At 38.5% G+C, this 20,247-nt stretch overlaps 1 protein-coding gene across 1 annotated transcript in view; it reads left to right on the plus strand.

The window, feature by feature from the left end:
• Positions 1-20,247, plus strand: part of LOC149070610 (glypican-5-like) — a 153,507-nt gene that overhangs the window by 31,206 nt on the left and 102,054 nt on the right. Inside the window, exon 2 of the mRNA XM_089249157.1 lies at positions 5,233-5,394. Coding sequence (XP_089105283.1) covers positions 5,233-5,394 — 162 coding nt within the window. The remainder of the gene's footprint in view (positions 1-5,232; positions 5,395-20,247) is intronic.

Below are 20,247 nucleotides of genomic sequence, written 5' to 3' on the forward strand. Positions count from 1 at the left end.
ACAATAAATTATCTGATTCTAAAATAACGCACTTTTCAACATATAAAAAATATGCTAACATCACTCATTTACATCGGAGCCGTTCGAGTATTACGTACACAAAGTTTTAGCCATTTTTGACCCCCCCCCCCGTCAGAAATAGTCAGCAAAACTCTGACCCCCCCATCCCTTGTCAGCAAAATTTCGTCATAAGCTCTGCCTCTGTGAAACCTAACGCATATTGGTGGGATCAGAGACGTACACCGGTGTGGGGGGGGGGGTGGCATTGGGGGCTCGTGCTCCCCCCTCCCACGATCAAAAATTTATTTTTTAATGTAAAAATATATATATTTTTTATATTTGAAATTTCGGAAGAGAATACCTTTATACGTTATTGTAATCAATTTCCGTTAATTTCAATGTTATTTGAAGGCTGTGAACTCAAAATTTATCTTTAATAAATTCATCGCGACCCACACTCTAAGCCATATAATGATAAATCGTATAAAGGCCCTTCACCCGCGGATCAAATATGGCCCTGGGAGTTATCTGATGCGGCCTGCCATCCTCAAACCTAATTTTGTAAAAAATGAACTCAGCGGCACATTTACAGATCGCTTAAGTGTCCCGTAGAGCAATTCCAGAGCATTTAAGCGGCCCGTGGCAGATCCGCGACACATTTAGAGATCCCTTGAGTGACGTGACGTAGTTTTAGAGCACTTAAGCGGCCCCCAGTGCGGTTCTACATCACCCAACTTACCCGCGGCACATTCTCAGATTATTTAAGTGATTATAAGTACTATTACTCAGATTTACATTAAGCGATTAGCAATTTTTACAGAAATTTTAGCGATAGTTGGCAACTTTAGTTGCCTTAACAGCGCACTTGTCCAGTATGCAAGTGGACCCGGGTTCGAGTCCCTGAGGAGACAAATCACTTTTCTTTCCAAATATCAGTTTCGGCATAACATCCAGGAAATTCAATTTCTCAGTTTACTTGCCTTGGATAATTTTTTTGGTTGTAACCGACAACTTTGCTACCTTTCCAATTCTTTTACAATATCCCGTGTTTTTTATGAAAAGAAATATGGCCAGCCTAGTTATTTATCGTGTTGTGCGGATTGATACTTTCCTACCACAACAACTTTTGCGGGTCGGATCGGATGGAAACCCTTGACGGGCTGCATTTGGCCGAAGGTTGTGCGCCCCTGCCGTGTACCCTGAATATAATAATTGTGAAAATGGATAAATTAAAAGTTTTAGGTATTAAACCCGTGCCGCTATTCCACCAGTAAAAGGCTCTTAGATCAGTTTTTTTTATCAGAATTATACATATATATATACAGTTCATCCCGCTTATAACGATCCCACTTAGTACGACGCATTTTCTTGTCTCAACCCTAACACACACTATTACTCATTAAAATTTCCCGTTTAAAAGGGTTCGATTTCCCGCTTAAGACGTTTTTCCATGAAGGTTTTTGAAAAACGTTATAAGCGGGATTCATTGTATATATATATATAGAGAGATATATCTCCCTATATATATGTATATATATATATATATAGGGAGAGAGAAAGAGAGCAGGACAGCGTTGCCAGAAATTTCTTTCGGAGGGAAACAACTGATGTTTCTGGGGAGGATCGCAGTGACAGAACAATAGACGTAACCATGTTACTCCATAAAATCAGAAATTTTCTAACTTTTCGGAAGGCCCGGACCCCCCATTCCGCCCACTGCGGCCGAGAGAAAGAGAGATTATTAATGTATAAAACTATTAATTATTGAAAATTGTGGTCGAGTAGCGCCATCTGCAGTAAATTTCAAAAACAGGTGGGACGTGAGACATGAAATTCGTCGTTTGTCCGAAAATCAAGAAATGCTGTTATTTTGATGCTTCAACGCTGCATTTTACTTATATGTTTATTGCATTGCTTCGATTTTTGTATTGAAGAGTGAAAGCGTATTTATCACAACAAAGTAATATCTTATGACAACACAATTTGTAATTATTAAGAGGATGTAATTAAAATGTAACACGTTTAAATAAAGGGTGGCATTTTCAAGTGCCATGCAATTGAAAACCCCGTAATTTGCCTATGGTGGCCGGCTTATTTTCAGCATATTGAGGCGTACATGCCAGTCGGTTAGGAGCAAACCGTTAACTTGAATTGTCACATGAGCTTGAATATCTTTATGCTTATCATATGGCACATACCAGTGTTCTATCTGTTTACACTTGCGGACCTCCTCCTTCTAATCAGATCGTGACCCGCCTCCAATCTCAGTGAAGAGATTTTAACAGGTAGGTGGTCGAAGAAGATCCAAGCCACATGCTCGAAAATGTGCGTGTATGTGTTGTGAACCCAGTCAAGCTTGTTTCTGTGTAATACTTGTTATAGTGCTGCCATCTGCCATCAATTTTTAAACTATGAGTGAAGTGCAATGATTGAATAGTGGCCAACACCATGCTCTTTGTGGCGGGACATTTTAACGGGAAGATCGGCTCACACGCATGAAAAATCACTGTTTAATAAAGTAATAATTTTTCCACTTGGGCATTACGCATAATTTCCGGTAAATGTGATAATCTTTTTAGTATCTACCAAATTTTGCAACGACGCTTGGGTTACATGCATAATCGCCGGTAAGGCCGGGATTGCACTATAAAAGTTTATGAAAATTTTTTTGTTGTAAAACTGGGGGAAAAAAATGATGCAACCGATAAGTTTATCGGTTACATTCGAGCAAATGCAACCGATCAGCTTATTGGTTTCATTTTTCAAGTTTTATAAAAGAATTTTTTATAAAACTTTTATAGTGTAATCCCGGCCTAAAAGTGATAAATTTATCAAACTTAACGAGACGATTGGCATTATTGCATTTCGACGATTGGTTATTATGCATAATAACAGATTTATATTATAACATTTACCGCAACACATATACATACTTCACATTTTTCTAGAAGACAAATCAATGCCGTGGGAAGAAAATGGTTCAGTTTCAGTAGGATAAAATATATATCGATTTCACACGCATCGCTTCGGCTGATAAAAAAAGGGCCACTTTGTCGGTTGTCTTTAGGAATTATACGTATAAAAAAAACCCCGAATGCTGATAAATGCGAGTAAATATCACTCATCGAAATCGCAGATTTTACAGAAGAGAGAGAAAGAAAACGAACACACACTATATGAAATGTGCCGCCGCCGTTTTTTCTGCTAATGGCCGATAATCTGTCCCGTTATTTTTTGTTTTTATTTGAAAGCATCCCGCCCAAGATTAGGATCTCAAAAGCGGACCCAACAGAGCACAGCCGCCCGACCTTGGCTACTTTTCGGCTTCTTTATTCAACAACCCCAATTTCCTCATCATTTACGTACCTTCTCAAGTGCCTACTTGAGCCGTGTTGCCACCTTTTTTCTATTTTTTTTTATGACCGAAATGTAAATTTGCGATATGTTTGTATCAGCCTAATTAGCGATTGACGTAATTATCATGAGGAATTTTGGAAGCTTGTGAGTTGTAATTAAGTGACTTTGTTCCGGGTTCGAGTCCTAAAAGAGTTCGAAATAAGCTTCGAGCAGTAGGTCTTGATCTGATTCACCCGCGCGTCGGATTAAGAAATATTAGGAAATGAAAGAATATGAGGAATTTCGAATTTAAATGGAATATCGAAACCCATACTAGTTTTTTTTTTGTTTATTATTGAGGATACAGTAAAACCTCTTTGAAAAGGCACTTCGTGTTCCCTTCCTATAGGCAGGGCCGTCTTAAGAGTATCATGGGCCCCCGTGCCAATTGAATTGTGACCAAACAATTTCTCGAAAATTTCAACCAGATCTCATTTTTGTGAGGCCCCCGGGCCGTGCCCGGGCACTTGCCTATAGGGCAACTTTTTTTTTTCCTATTGCAGAATGTTTGCCCTTTGCATTAATTCACTTCTTTTTTTGATGCCATCTTTACGAAAGAAACGGAGGGTGGTTTCTTGACGAGTTTTCCCCGTACATCCACTAGCTTATGAGAATTACTTTCCATGAAAAGCGTTTTTTATTCACCATATCGACAAAGTTTTACGATTCATTCTAAAGCTTTCATAATCAATCCTTTTGTCTTAAAAGTTCATCACATTTCGAAACGTAAAGGGAGAGCCCTTTTTTCCCCCCTCCTAGAAATGAGGTAGAATGTAGCCAGACCCCCATGGATCTTCATTCAGCTCAGAAGTTATCAACAACCCTTTTTTTTTTGCAAGATATAAGCTCTAACTGATCTAAACAATAAATGTGATTTACACCAGATAATAACAAAAACCCGGCATTTAAATATATATAAAGGCCACAACAGGCAAACTGCCCAACGAGGTGGCTGAAAACAACAAAAAATGCCCCTAAAAATATGGATCTCAAATAAAAATTTAAGCAACTCAATATATAACAGAAAGTTTACTAGAAAATACTAAGAAATATGAGAAAAATTTGATACAGTGTCTACACATAAGAAATTATCCATCTAACTGTATGGATAGCTTCTCGATTTATGCCAATATCGATATAATATTTCTTTTTGAGCGTGTCAATTGTGTTAGAATTCACGACCACAGTCTAGCAATGTTTTAAATGTTTCTTCATCTCTTTATCTCCGTCTTAGGTTTCGTTTGGATCGGAAGGGGAGGGGGTAAATAAAACCTTTGCCGACATTATACTGCGCTAACTAGACAAGGCAATAAATTGGAAAATATATCTAGAGATTCAATGATGGCATTTTAACTGGGTCTAGGCAATACCTCCTAGATAGACGTAGTATCTAGGAGGTATTGGTTTGGTCTAGGGAGCTTTGGTTTCAGGTTATACAATTAAAAAATACTATACATTCAATAATTAGCATGAGGGGTAAGCTGTTTCATTTATTAACAACCTTATCAGAGAAAAACAACCTGCGACATCACAACCTAGAGTTTTCTCTTAGTAAACGATACTAGTATCCCCTTGTAAGAGCACTCGTTTGGCGGAGTGGTAATAGCTCATAATCCATCCTATGCATACCGTTGAAGATTTTAAACACTTTAATCATGTACTTCCGGCAATGCAAACATGTTCAAAAACCAAGTCTCTCCATAGTTCAAGCCTCGGGTGTGTCGGAAGATGAGGTTGAAGTGTTTAACACTCTCAACGGGATGTATAGGATGGACCGCACTATGCCAAAATATTTACAAATTATGCCATTCTAAAATCGATTGTTATTTCTTGCAGGTGATAGTTTATCGTTGTGTCCGTCGTCATCGCATACGTGTTGTACAAAGTCAGCCGAAGCAAAATACGAAGAAAAAGTGAAAAAGGACTTTAGAAATATCTTACAATCGTCCGGTTCCTATTTGAAAACCCTCATCGCTACCAGTGCGACCAAATTTAGAGGTAAGTAATAAGTTTTTCCCGATAAATCGATTTACTGTTATATGTATATACAGTATCTATTGGTTTTCTGAACTTCGGCATGAATGCATTTAAATATCGCATCACTAGAGGGATTTATTTCATCATTATATTTGTGTGTATCGAAAATACCATTGTTTACTCCAGAATCGTTGGAAAAAACCGTGATTTAGGGCCCAGAATCACTGCATTCCACAAAATCATGTACTAGTACATTGAGGTGCAGTAGACACTCACTTATCTGACGCCTATCAGACCAGGTGTGCGGTATTACTGAAATTACTAGATTACTGAAAGTTAATTGAAAAAAATACACTTAAATACATGTATTATAAACTTATCGAAGTAAAAACTATGATTGAAGTAAACCCGCCTAAAAACGCCAGATTACTGGACTAGCCGGACTATTGTACGGCCATGTTATTGAGAGTCCACTGTAATTTTTTCATTAACCTTTAACAGCGAATATACAGTGGGAAAGACTGTTTTTTTTTTTTTAAATAGCTTAGACCATTTTTTCCCGTCAGCTTTTACCGTAAAATTCATTTTTAGTATCTATATACAGTGTGGGACATCGGATAATATTTAAATTACCTTTCGGTTCTACTGTAACCACGAGCTATGGATTTAAGAACGGGCTGCGATGTTCTGAAGTACAACATTTGGTTTTTGTACCTTGATGCATGTAATGTTGTATCTTGAAAAAGGATAAAATTACCAAGTCAAAAATATACAAATTTTTCTGGAAAAATAATATGAGTATTTTTGTAAAAGTAAATAAATTATATACTGACAAAAAAAATATCAATACTGTAAATACTAAATGCAGTAATTAATCACAAATACAAAAGTAACAATAATGGAGGTAGAAAAGTATTTATGTAGATGAAATGTATATAATATTATTTTACATTTATAACTTGTAGAAAGGAAAATTGAACGTGTGCATTTTAATCTTTAGTTCTATCAGTTCCTTTGATGATAGGTGATTGCATTAGAGATACAACATCCGTGATGCCAACATTCTCTCTCTCTCTCTCTCTCTCTCTATATATATATATATATATAGGAGAGGATATTTTATACAATAAAATATCCTCTCATTGATATAAATATCCTCTCATCCTATCCTTCTCAGAGGATATTTTATACAATAAAATACCCTCTCACCTTAGAAAATTGACTTGGTGAAAGGAGTTTTGTTGAACGCATCCCATACTGTAAACTTAATATTTTTCCCAACATATGTGACCAGAAAATAACGAAAGGTGGATGGAAGAGAGGAAAAGGAGGGGGGGGGGTAGTTGAAGATTTTTGTTGTGGAAGAGAAAGAAGTATACAACGAAAATTTGAGAAATATAAATTGTATTCAAACGCAAACGAATAAGTATTAAAAGTGCAAATTGAGTATTCCAAGGTAAACTAGGGAAATTTTTAGACTTATACCAAGGTACACGATGTTCCATAATTTTTGAAAAATATTAACAACTATATTCCGAGCGCTTTATATGAGTATGATTGCGTACTTGGTATGGTTCATCAGGTGAATGCATAGATTATAACTACTGAATATAGTTAATTAAATTTGCAACGTTTAGAAAAAACACTGTAAAAACAAGCGCAAAACTTCGTTACTAAAACGCGCCTGTTTGCAAAATCTCTTGTCAAGGTCACAAACAAAGAGCTGAAACAGCATTCGGTTGTGAGCTTATGCATTTCTAATCTCTTGCACTACAAAAAAAATCAGCTAGAATGCAATGCCATCAAAACTATTTCAGGTGTTTCAAGGGTTACTATGGTCAAGGGATACAACAGCTTCCCCCGTAAACATTTACATCTCGTTTCCAGTGGAGAAAATCACCGTGAACTGGGATTTAACTTTTTCTGCGCAACTTTCAGTTTTCAGTGGTGAAAATAAATACAGCATGCATTTCTCCAAAAAGAAAGAAAAAAAAAACACCCAGAAAAACAACCGAGCTATTTTACTTACCCTACGCATGAAGAAAGAGAATGATTTTTGAGTGTTGCGCCAGAAATTTTCAATTCCCAAGACTTTCTCCTGAAGGAAATGGTGGAGAGGAAACACCTACTTTTCAGCGGCAGATGGTTCTGGTTCTCACAGTCAGAACTCGCTCGAAATGCACGCAATCAAGATTCTCATACTTAAGAAAATTTCCATAACGCAGGAGAGATGGCACCATTTATTTATTTCATTCATTCCTGCGTTCTTCACAGTCTAGCAATGTTTTAAATGTTTCTTCATCTCTTTATCTCCGTCTTAGGTTTCGTTTGGATCGGAAGGGGGGGGGGGCTAAATAAAACCTTTGCCGACATTATACTGCGCTAACTAGACAAGGCAATAAATTGGAAAATATATCTAGAGGTTCAATGATGGCCTTTTAACTGAGTCTAGGCAATACCTCCTAAATAGACGTTGTATCTAGGAGGTATTGGTTTGGTCTAGGAAGCTTTGGTTTCAGGTTATACTATTAAAAAATACTATACATTCAATAATTAGCAGGAAGGAAGAAAATACTTGATACTAGAACTCGTAAATCCAATATGATGTTTATATGTTACAGTGAATCTGATAAATGTTGTTATTTTGCATAGTAACCGCTTATTATGCATACTTACCAAGCATTTTGGTAGGTTGGACAAATTTCTTTAAATTTATCATTTTTACTGGCTATTATGCATAGTATCCAAGTGTCGTCGATAAATTTAACAAGTACTAAAAAAGTTATGACTTTTACCGGCGATTATATGCATAATACCCAAGCGTCCCGTCGTTGGTAAACATGATAAATCGTACTATATGATAATTCATGCATGTATTGTATCATTTAGCTAGCGCAAAGTTTCCCAAACTTTTTGTTCCATCGCGCCAATCTTCAATATTTTTTTGTTCTCATCGCCCCTCAATTCAAGAGCCAACCCATAGGATCCTATACTAAGCCGATAGCTTCTACCGCCCCCCAAAGGGCAATATTGCCCACTTTGGGAGGAAGCACTGAGCTTGCACAACTGAGGCATTCTGTGAATGACAGACCAGCTAGAAAAGCCATGATCTATAGAGTCACCAAGAGGCGGAACAGAATCGGTAGTTCCAGCAACAGCAATTGTGTCATTATATCGGGGGTACGATCGTAAAATTTGTTATCATTGTATCGGGGTCCGACTATATTCATCACATATAATAGACTAATTTGGGTTTTTTTTCCCGTATTTATTAAATTTACCTATCACACTCATAATCACAGATAAAGGCCATAAATTGCAAGTATTTATCAAATTTACCAATGACGCTTGAGTATTATACATATTCACCAGTAAAAGTGATACATTTATCAAACTTACCGAAACGATTGGTAAGTATGCATGATAACTGGTTATTATGTATAATAACCGATTTATATATCACATTTACCGTAACGTATATACATATTCATGGATTTTTAATTTTTGAAAATTAGCAACTTGTTGATTCACAAGAGAGCAATCATAGGTGACATTAACTCTGTCATGAGCGATTTTTTTTTATTGATTTATTCAAATAATATTTGAAGCATCACACAGGTACCAACCGTGTTGCGCAACTCGTGACGTTCAGACTAAGAGCATTCAATTCGCTTTACTTAATTGACAATAACTTCGCTCTTGTAGGGATGAGCGAATGAAATAGTTTTGGATTCTAAGAATAACTGCACCTTTAAATGAACACTTGAAAACAATTTCAAATATTTTCGTGAAATTCGTCCTTTGAAAGCAGGAAGTATATCGCGATTTCTCAATATGGATATTCCTCAGATTAGTTCACTCTAGGCTGGCTTAATATTTCTTCTCACCCATTTCTCTAGCCTTTCACGAAAATATTCACGGTAAAGTCTTGATTTATGCGCTTGGGAAAAGGTTCGGGTAAAGAAGAACTTCCGAGTCGTGTACATACTCGGTATAGAATTGCTTTAATTAACGTAGCAATGTCGTTGTTGTGTCTTTTATATGTGTATGCTGTCGAGGCTAATTGGAGGACTTGGACCTTTGCCCAAAACGATTTGCGTTCTCCTTTTATTATTATAATCGCCATCAGCATCTTGCTTGCTACAGACACGACGCGAGGGAGCTTCCTGCAGATTTTTCGTTGCACGGCAATGAATTTTCAGGAGCTCATTATTTCTCACTGTGTGTGTTCCCCCTTCAACTCCCGATCCTGTTCCAAAACTTTCAAGAATAAGATCCGAATGAAGTAAAAGAACTTCCACACACAGAAACACCCACAAAAGGAGAGCTCGTGAATAAATTATGCTACTTCTAACCATTAAATTGTATTCGGTAAATGCAGCCATTTCATGGTATCTTCAGGTTGTGCCAAATGAGATATTTCCAAGGGACTTTTTTGAAACTGAATATTTTGTTTTTTGGGGAATTAGTTTCACATTATTTCTAGATTCCTGATGATTCTATACGGGTGTTGATTTCAAATAAAAAATATACCGTTAACTGGGAAGACTTGGTTACAGATTTTGGACATTTTTTGCACTATCTCTCTTATGAACAGACATTTTCAAATGGCAATTTCCAACCAGGGGAGTTAGGAGGGAAATGTAGACGCCGATCTATCGGTGGTCGCCCAGGCTCGGTGGGTAGAGAACTTTTTCCTGATGTTTTTGCCTGGATTCGAACCCGTAGACCTTGACGGTAATCTACATAATGGAAGACGAGCATCTTACCACTGCGCCACTCGGGAGCTTTAATTCAATTGGAAATAACAATTGGAGACAAATAAAACAAAGTATATATTTAAAAATTTTGTTTTTATTACAAATCTAAACACAAGGAATTATTCTTTTATGTGCACAATGTACATCTGTCGATGTCAAAGATGATATAAATAAAATATTGTACACATTTCAGTATAAATTTCATAATGTGTTGTAATATAAACTTAATTGTGGGAAACATAAAATCATGTACACTGCATAGTATGGATACGTGTACACTTTTAAAATGAACAAAATACAGTGAAATCTCTCTACAAAGAAGTTCCATACGATAAACCCCTCTACAACAGTATTTTTTCAGATCTTGTTTTGAATTCCTATAGCTCCTGATGCAACGATATCCTTTACTAACCCCTCTATAACGATATTTTTTTTGAGGAAATTTTTACACGATTTTTTTTGCAACGATACTTTTTAACATTTCGCTCGAAATATACTTCGATATATTTTTAAACTCGTCACATTTTTGTTCTTCCGCGGACATCCAACAATATCGGCACCACCTGATCGCTGAATGTGTTGATGAAGTTATCAATATTATTATTATTTTTTTGTGGTGCATGAAAGTGTATTGCAATGAACCTTTTTACACACACGCAAAAACACGCACCGTACATTCTTTTGGTGTTACCAACTGTGCCGATTTATGGTATTCACCGACATAGTTTAAACTATAGTCACAATTTTTGGATAGGAAATCAACACGAATTGGTTGAATTTAAGTTTTCAACCAATCAACGATATTTTTTAACGTTATATGGAGGTTTCACTGTATAAACGTAGACTTGGTTCTCACAAAAATTATTTATACTTATTTCACTGTTTATTGATAAATGATTGCACAAATTGATCATACTTAGAACGTCTTGGCAAAGTAAATTATTCCTGATTTTTATCACAGAGAATTCTTATTTTTACTGAAAACTAGGGACGGATAATCAAGGGTCTACCGCATTTGTGTGAGTAGATTCATATAATTAAGCTAAAAACTAAAAGATAATATAAAATCATCATTATTCTTTGAAAGTCTTGAACCACGCCGGGATATAGGAATGATAGCAATCAATTTTGCGTTGAATCATGAACTGAAAGTTGTCCATATCCTTTCATTTTATGGATTCGTAAAAACGTTCGTATTTTTCACAATTTAGACAATAACTTAATTTATGAATTTTTCTTACATCCTTCAATTATTTTTTCCTTTCATTTCTTACTTAAAAAGGCAAAGATAATATCTAAGAATTGCGTTTTCCCGGTCAATAACTCGGGGCTATGGCGGCGTTATCGAGTTTGGTAAACGTAATTTCCGGACGAATATTGTCTGATGTTTATCTCGGTATGGCAATTTGTTTTACGAACACGTATTAATGTATAGATCTTACTTTTTTTGGCGGGACTTTTTCTTCATGTATATATTTTTCCATAGATATTAGAATGTCGGGGAGAGAGAGAGGGGAAAAAAAAACCACCTAGAAAGTGTCCATCTCCGGGATTATGGCGATACGTGTCTGGCCATTTGGTCTCCACGGAGTTCTTTTATCTTGCTTCTCCATTTTTGGTTGATTTTTTGCTGGCTTTTTTTTTTCGATCTTAGCCTTGGCTTTAGAGAAAATGGGGACGGAAAAATAGAAATAAAACGCCAAAAGCTGTCAACATGTTCAACTTAGTACTCAACAGATCTCGAGGATAATTGACACCGTTATCGAAATTCCGACATGATCGGATTCTTCGATATACTTCTTTCCTAATAAGAGAAATACGTGATCTCACTCGTTTTATCGGTTGTCCATTGTGGAGTGATTGATGGTTACCGAAGGTGGGTGTGAACGTAATGACATTATTATCCTCTCGAATGGTGACGTGTCCAACCACCATGCTCATTGCTCAACCCATGGTCTTCGGAGTCATCTGATGTGGCCTTGCGACCTCAAACCGAATTTTTTAAAATGAACTAAAGTGTCATATTTTTAGATTACGTAAGTGACCCATGGCACATTTCCATTTAGGGCGCGGTAGCCCAGGTCGATAAGATGCTCGCCTAAAGTACCAAAGGATGTTTAGAGGTGTCGCCAGTTCGATACCCGGTTCGTCCTTGTCAGAAAACTTTCCTGACACAGGGGTACAACAAAAACGGTGACAAGACGGCAGGAAAAATTGCTACCGCAAGGAGTCCTCCATCGAGGCGTTAGTGCACCAACCCCTCGACGAGTATAAAAAACAAGCCTGCCGTTTGGAATCGGCAATAAATTGTAGGTCCCGGTCTAATTAGCCCTCGTGTGCAGAAAATGACCGTGGTGCGACAAAAATGATCAAATGAACATTTCCATTTATTTGAGTGACGTGCGGCACCTTTCTAGTTACTTGAGTGACCTGATTGCACAATTCCGGGTGACTTCAGTGAGCCGCGGCACATTTAGGGAGTGTTCAAGTGGCCCGCTGTATAGTTCGAGATAACCTAACTGACCCACAGCACATTTACAGGTAATCGCGGCGCAGTTCCAAAATACGTGAGCGACCCGTTGCACACTAACAGACAATTTAAGTGGCCCGCGCCACATTTACAGATCACTTGAGTGACCTGCGATAGAGTTCCATAGTACTTAAACCAGCCGCAGTGCAGTTCTACATCACTTAAGTTATCCGCGATGCAGTACCAGATCACTTAATTAACCTATGATACTGTTTCAGATCACTTGAGGGGCCCGCGACAATTTTTTAAAGTGATGAAGTGACCCGCGGCACATTTCCAAATCATCAGTGATCCAAGGCACACTTAAATCACCCACTTAAATAACCTGCGGCGCCGTTCCAGATCACTTGATTATCCACAACACTTTTTCAAACCAATGAAGTGACTCGCACTTCCCTAAGGGTTGATCGCAGTTAGCAACCTGTCATTAGGCATCTTCGACCCGTTGCTCGTGATCACCACGGAGTCCCCCCCCCCCCGAAGCACCCAGAGTGCTCGATACTCGTGTCCGATTTCGTGCTCTGGAGCACTTGATCAACGGTCCAATTAAACACCTTGTACAATTTGCATTCAAAGATTAAAATCACCCTGATTTCATGCATTCGTATGTCAAACATGCCGCAAAGGTGGCCTTCATTCCATGAAGGGTATAGGCAGTGTTTGCGACTAGAAAGAGGTTAAAGACCTCTGGTTTTTATAATTCTCGGGTTAAACTATAGATTCCAGGAGGCATCACACATCGATTTTGAAACAAACGTTCAGCGTTTCAAATGCGTTTAGACAGCTGAAAAAACCAACCTTCATAAAACCAACATCCATCCGTAATCCCCGAAAATTACCTTTCTGATCTACGAAGAGAGCAAAGGCCAATGCAACCGCCTCGGAAAATCCGTCCATAGTAGCAACATGATGGCCTATGCAATTTGTCCCCCTTCCGCAACGATCTGTAACACCCCACTTGCACTTTCCCCAGCAAAAAAAAATTACAAGAGCATACTTTTCCCATATCAGAAAATTCGTTTCCGCAAGGGTAGGAGATTCTTGTTACATACATACATACGTGGAGGGCTCCCCAAGGGCACCATATTCAGTGGTGCCATCTGTCACTATCATTCTCGCTAATTACTTCAAGAATTTCGGTGCAGACATCTCGTAGTAGTAATAATAACGAGGCAAATGCCAGACACATTCATGTCCGCTTCACACGCCCCTTGAACGTAACCTTCAGCGAAACGGACCCTCCATCAATCCATCTCGAGTTTATCAACGAGGACTAACAAGAGTCTTCTTCTCCTATAGGAGAGAGATATGTTGGCATTTCCTGAGAGAGACCCTTCGAGAATATACTGTTTATATATTATATATAAAAAAAATCTTTTTTCACACACAGCCGCTCCCCTTATAACACGTCGTTTTTTTTTCTTCTAATTCTGTTTGAAACGGAGCCCTATCTGTATAGTAGTACGTACGTAGGGTAGGTGGCCAAGAGGGGTACGGTTAATAGCAAAGTAAAGAGAATCACCTTAATAACTAGATCCGGATTCCATCAAAGGCCATTCTTTAAGGGCTACTGTGAAATTCTTTTCTCTGTGGTCTTGTGTTTCTCTGTCGTCTCTTGCCCTTTCTTTTTTATTTTCACTCAGTTGTTTCGAATAACTTCGCTGTTGATTCCATGAAGTGAGGTCTATTATGTCTTTGCCCCGCGCGACAGCCATTTTTTTCCCCTTCTTTTCTGTTTCTTAAATGGATTATTTCTTTGTTCGGTAGATAAGTTTTAGGATTTCCTACGAGTTTTGTTGGTTTTGTGATTTCTCTCGCGTTTTTCACATCTTTCCTAACATCTAACTAGACCAGGATCTGGACAAGGGTGCTGCTAAACCTCTAAGAAAGTGTAAGCGGCCACTTTCTCTTAGTGGTTTGCGGGCCGCTTGAGCGATCTGGAATAGCAATCGGGTCACTTTAGCGATCCGTTAATGTGTCGCGGGTTAACTTAAGTGATGCGGAACTGCACCGCGGGCGGCTTAAGTGATGTGGAACTGTGCCGCAGGTTGCTTAGGCGATCTGTAAGTCGCTTGAGTGATCTGTAAACGTGCCGTGCACTGTTTGAATGCTCTGCAACTGTGTTGCGGGTTACTCAAGCTAGGGGCCATTCAAGTATTACGTAAGCAGATTTTCAGCCATTTTTGACCCCCCCCCTTGTCAGCAAAAGTCAGCAAAACACTGCCCCCCCCCCGTTAGCAAAATTTCGTCAGCAGCTTAGAATATTTCATATCTTCAAAAAGGGGTGGTTGATGATGCAAGCAACCTTCAAACCCCCCTTCCCCTCTTATCATCAAAAGTCAGCACATCCGGAACCCCCTCCCCCTCTCGATGCTTACGTAATACTTGAATGACCCCTTATCGTTAAATGTGCCGTGGATCATTTAAGTGATGAGGAACTGTGCCGCTTGTCACTTATTGGTCCGTAACTATGCCGCGGGAGACTTATACTATCTGTAAATGTGCTACGGGTCTCTCAAGTGATCTGGAAATTTGCCGCTTAGTTCATTTTTGGAAAGTTAGGTTTGAGATCGGGGCACATAAGAGATGGGCCAGAGCTACATTTGGTCCAAAGGCCATAGGTTGTTGGAAGACTCAGGGATTAATGTGCTGAACGGCAGTGCTATTGTTTTGTCCAAGATCATGATGCTTTTTGGTCTGACATTATAACCAAACACCAACTCTGGCCATATCGCAATTTACTGCCATTAATGAGACGGGTTGGAAATGAAGGAGCTATCTATAGGTGGTCGCCTCAAGCTCGTTACGGGAAAATATCTTATCCATATCCTCCCTCGGGTTTGAACCTGGGACCGTGACGGCAGCCTTCACGGTGGTAGACGAGCATCTTACCACCACGCCACTCGGGCGCTTGGTCTGACAATAGGGTCGTAACTAGATACTCGATCGGCCTAGCCAACCATGCATTTAGGTTTATTAAATGAGAGTAAGAGATGTGAATTGTGTAACCCCTTCCCACACTCCCTCCTGGTTGCGGCTCTGGCTGACGGTCTATCTGCCTCGTGGTTAAGTTTCATGCCTTCTCTAATGTATTCACTCAGAGCAGGAGTCTTCAACGCATAGTCCGCCGAGCACTTTGATACCAATAGCTCAGTGGCTCGTGGGCGCGGCTAAAACGTCAAATGTGGCTGGAACACACTTCAGGGTTTTCACCAACAATACGACACAGAAATGCTGCTTAGCTGTTCCTACTTCAAGCTTATTCTTTTGACTCGAATACATGATTACAGAACGAAGTATTTTTTTAATGCCGTTTAGTTCGAAGCAGTGTGACGATGTCACTTATCAGTCGCTTGTTCCGGGGCGAAAATGGCAGAAGCTCTTACCCCCGACGTTTTTCTCGTGTGAGAGGGTGGATCTAAAACTCAGAAAATGGAAATCATGAGAATTCAGAATAAACGCAAGAAACAATTCCAGAAATGATGAAAATTATCGGAGTAAATGGAAAAAATGATTTTAGAGCTGATCAAAATTTAGAATGAATGAAAAAGAAATAGTTTCAAAATTCCAGAAAATTCAGAATTTATGAAAGAAATTATTGTTACCGTAAATGCGGGCCCGGTGCGACCGCACACCTCCTAAGGGCAGCCCTGGACCTCCCGTATTTCAAAAGAATGATTTTCGGAAAGTTTTATAAATTAAAATACGGAACAATAAAAAAATATAAATTAAAATACTGACCAATATAGAGAAAAAAAATGTTTCCAATCAACAATAACAGCTCAAAAACTTTGGTTTACAAAGACTGAAAACTTGTTTGTACATCTTATTGTTCATGATAAATATTCAAATCCAAAATGCCACTAGACGTACGCGTCGTAAACATTCCTCTGGGGAATTTATAATAAATTGGACACATGCCGGAACGTGTTGTGTGTGTATGCCACGCAACATACGTTACGGCCAAACGTATTTATGTTGTCAGAGTAAGGGTAATTTCGTGTTCTACTAGTGCTGCCAAATGTACAAATACAAATACAAATACAACACCACAACAGGCAAAATGCCCAACGAGGTGGCTGATAAAAAGATGCCCATAAAAATATGGTTGTCATATGTTTCAAAAATACAGCAACCCAATTAAAAATGCAATTAACACAAGTTATAAACAATATATACACGTGATAAAATATTATACGATGCCCATAAAGCATACTTATGGTTGTCTTATTCTAAGAATGGATAGCTTCCCTATAATGTTCCATATTTTGAAGTGAAAATGACAGATGCGTGAATTTTCGTGTTATGTAGGTAACGTAATTTTCCGGCTATTCGTACGTTTGTTGATACTGCCATCTATATATTTTAAGTTGACATCTGTCCAAGAAATGTGTGTCCCGTATTGTAATTTTTCTAGCAACGCTTAAATATCGAAACTGCCCGTTATAGTATAAAATTTTGGTATTGAATAAATATTTTCGGTATGATTTTCTTTGCTTATTGAGCTCTTATGAGTGCACGGAGACATGTGGAAACGGACGTTGCGTGGGGGGCTTTGGATGAACTAAATGAAAAGAGAAATAACGCATGTAAATCATAAATTCATTTTTTGAAATGAACTATGCGGCACATTTTTAGATCACTTGAGTGACCGGTGTATACCTAGAAGACTTGAGTGATCCTCCACATATTTACAGATCACTTGAGTGTCTAGCGGCACCGTGACAATTTTAAATCTTTCAAACGGCCCGTGGGCCGTTTGAAGGATTAAAGATCACTTAAGTAACACATTGCGCAGTTCCCCCATCACTTGAGTGTACCATGGTATATTCATAGATGACTTAAGTCAGCGGTTCTCAACTTTTTTTGACTCGACGAGCCCTTTTCAGTATACAATTCCCATGGCGGAGCCCTGTTTGACTCAAGGAGCCCTTTCTTGTACATAGTTTTTATGGCAGAACCTTGTAGGCCTCTCTCATTTACTTACCTATCAAATTTACTAATTCATTTTATTTTCTGCGAGTCGCCGCGGAGCCCCTGGGAGGTGCACACGGAGCACCGGTTGAGAACCGCTGACTTAAGTGAACCATGGCATTTTTACAAATCACTTCTGTGACCCGCGGTACGTTTTCATGATTGATCCGTGGCACATTTACACATAGCATGAGTGACCCGCGGTAGAGTTACGTAGCAGTCAAGTGGAGTCAAGTTCCAGAGCACTCGCATTTGCAGATCACTTAAGTAACTTGAGACCCGACGACACGCTTCAAGTAATTTAGTAGTTGACAAAAGTTTGAGATGTCAAGTGCTTAAAAAACTGTCCCAACGTGCAAAGCCCATTGGATAATACGGGGCCGCGTCCACTGGCGCACGCACATAGGGCAACATGATTGAAAAAAAAATAGAATCCGGTCTCTTAACTTGTCTACTTGACAACTAAACGGCCCTAAACCATAGGCGGAATTAGACTTGGAAGTCTGGGGGGGGTGGGCACGATGATGATGATGTCAATTCATATATACATATATACATTAGATCAATCGACTCCACCTTTGACGATTGGGGGCACTGCCCCTCCCCCTCCCGTATCTTCACCCATGCCCTTAACGTCTGCACACACTTTAAAGCACTTGACGACTTTCAGTTAACTACTATACTGCCGGACACGTGTAAACGGGCCGTTAATTGAGCGGCCCGTTACACGTGTTCAAATCGATGATGTGGCCCTCACTCTCTTAATGTAAATGTAAAGGTTGAACACTCTTTGATGTAAATGGTTATGCGAGGGAGTGCGCGTGTTCGGTGTGATATCTTCACCTGCTGTTTCCAAGAGTCTAGACACCTTCCTTCTTCCCTTCCTTAAAGAAAAGTGTGGTTTTTACTACTATATAAACCGGTTGGTCTTTTTTACCATGAATGTAGTGAGTGAGCGGAGATCGTTTTTGTTTGCCCTTGGGGCGGCATCAGTTTTTCGACGGAAATTCTGGCATCCGTTTCCATCCGTGGCTTCTGCACCGGCGGCGGTGGCACACGGTTGCTTATTTTAGGCATAATCGGTGTTTTGTGTTGTTCGTTAGCACAGCTGCCTTCTTCATCTTAAACGTGTGCGTGCGCGTCTCTCTTCACCGTCGAAATCCAGTCTTGGGTGTTGGTGGTGATGATGTCGATAATAATAAGACTAAGAGTAATTTTATTTATTTTTTTAAATGTCTTTTTCCCCCCTCAACTCACGTTAAAGGGTGTCGATGCCCTCGTTCCATCGTTGTAATGATATTAAAACGTCTTCTAATGCACCTTTGGATTGGAAAAAAAAAACAGACCATCACGCGCGTTGTGTCTCAGGATGGCGGCGATACGTGATTCGAATAAATTAGATCTTACTATTTCTGTGGGTTGTCTTTATGTTTTGGTGTCTTAGGTGACATGACGGTATCTCTTCTGATTTCCGGGCATTGACAGGACATCGTGTGTTCGTGGTGAGGTATATACCAATACCTTCTAGAGTAGAAGGCCTTCGCCCGCGATATTTTCTATGCTGTGACGTCACCACACTCCGGCTTAAACGAGAAAGAGAATTTCTTCTTCTCGGCATTCTCCCCCGATCCACGCTCTGCTTCTCCCAAGAAATCGCCATTAACGAAGGCACGTGGTCGTCGATTAGATATTTTTTTATAGAAATATGTCTGACCCAAAAGTATCTGTATTTTATTTTCCGAAATGTGAAGATCTGAAGAAGAAGTGGTTGAATTCCATCCAAAGAAAGGACTTCGTACCGAATGATCGCAATAGTGTAAGTGCTCATTTCGTAAACATTATATTGTTTTATTCTTTAAGAAAAATTCAACGGAATGCAAAAAAATCAACTCCGATATTAAGAAGAAATGGGACAAATAGTGATTCGGCGGAATAACCGAGTACCAAATATTCAGATAATGTTTTGGCCAGATATCAAATATTTCGTGGCCGAATATTAATTTCCTCTAAATTCATCACAATTGTAAATGGAATTAGTGTTTTTAATTAAATGAAATTATTGGTAATTTTAAATATTGAATTTTAAGTATTTATTAATTAATATTTATAATTTTAAGTATTATAACTTAATTAATAATTAAGTAATTTTTTTATTTCAATAGATATTGAAAAACTGGTAATTGGGAGATATTGCCATGATACTGACAAAATTTGACAATGATACATCATAGTACATTAATATTACCAAATGATTTTTGTTTTTAATTAATTACAATTTCATATCCAATCAAGGAAATGTAAATCATTATTTACTCCTAACTAGTAATGCACCATATAATTTATGAACTAGTATTTAACTAGTTATAATAATAGTATATTATATATAATTTAGCAGCAGATTATTTGTCCCATCTCTTATGGAGAACAAGTAATGGTCAGAGACTAAATTAATTTCATGTTATTACCAATAGCCATCAGTCTGATTATGCTTATTTTATGTCTAGGTATGTGAACTGCATTTTCTGGCCACGGATTTGGTAACGAAACTTCGGCTTTTGATGATAAAAGTGGTAAGACTTTAGCAGCTCCGTTGAAAATTAAGAGAAGAAA

Source organism: Pholcus phalangioides, unplaced genomic scaffold (assembly GCF_987345545.1).
Source record: "Pholcus phalangioides strain wild (caught in Gottingen) unplaced genomic scaffold, Ppha-v1.0 ptg000021l_1, whole genome shotgun sequence".
Taxonomy (NCBI): domain Eukaryota; kingdom Metazoa; phylum Arthropoda; class Arachnida; order Araneae; family Pholcidae; genus Pholcus; species Pholcus phalangioides.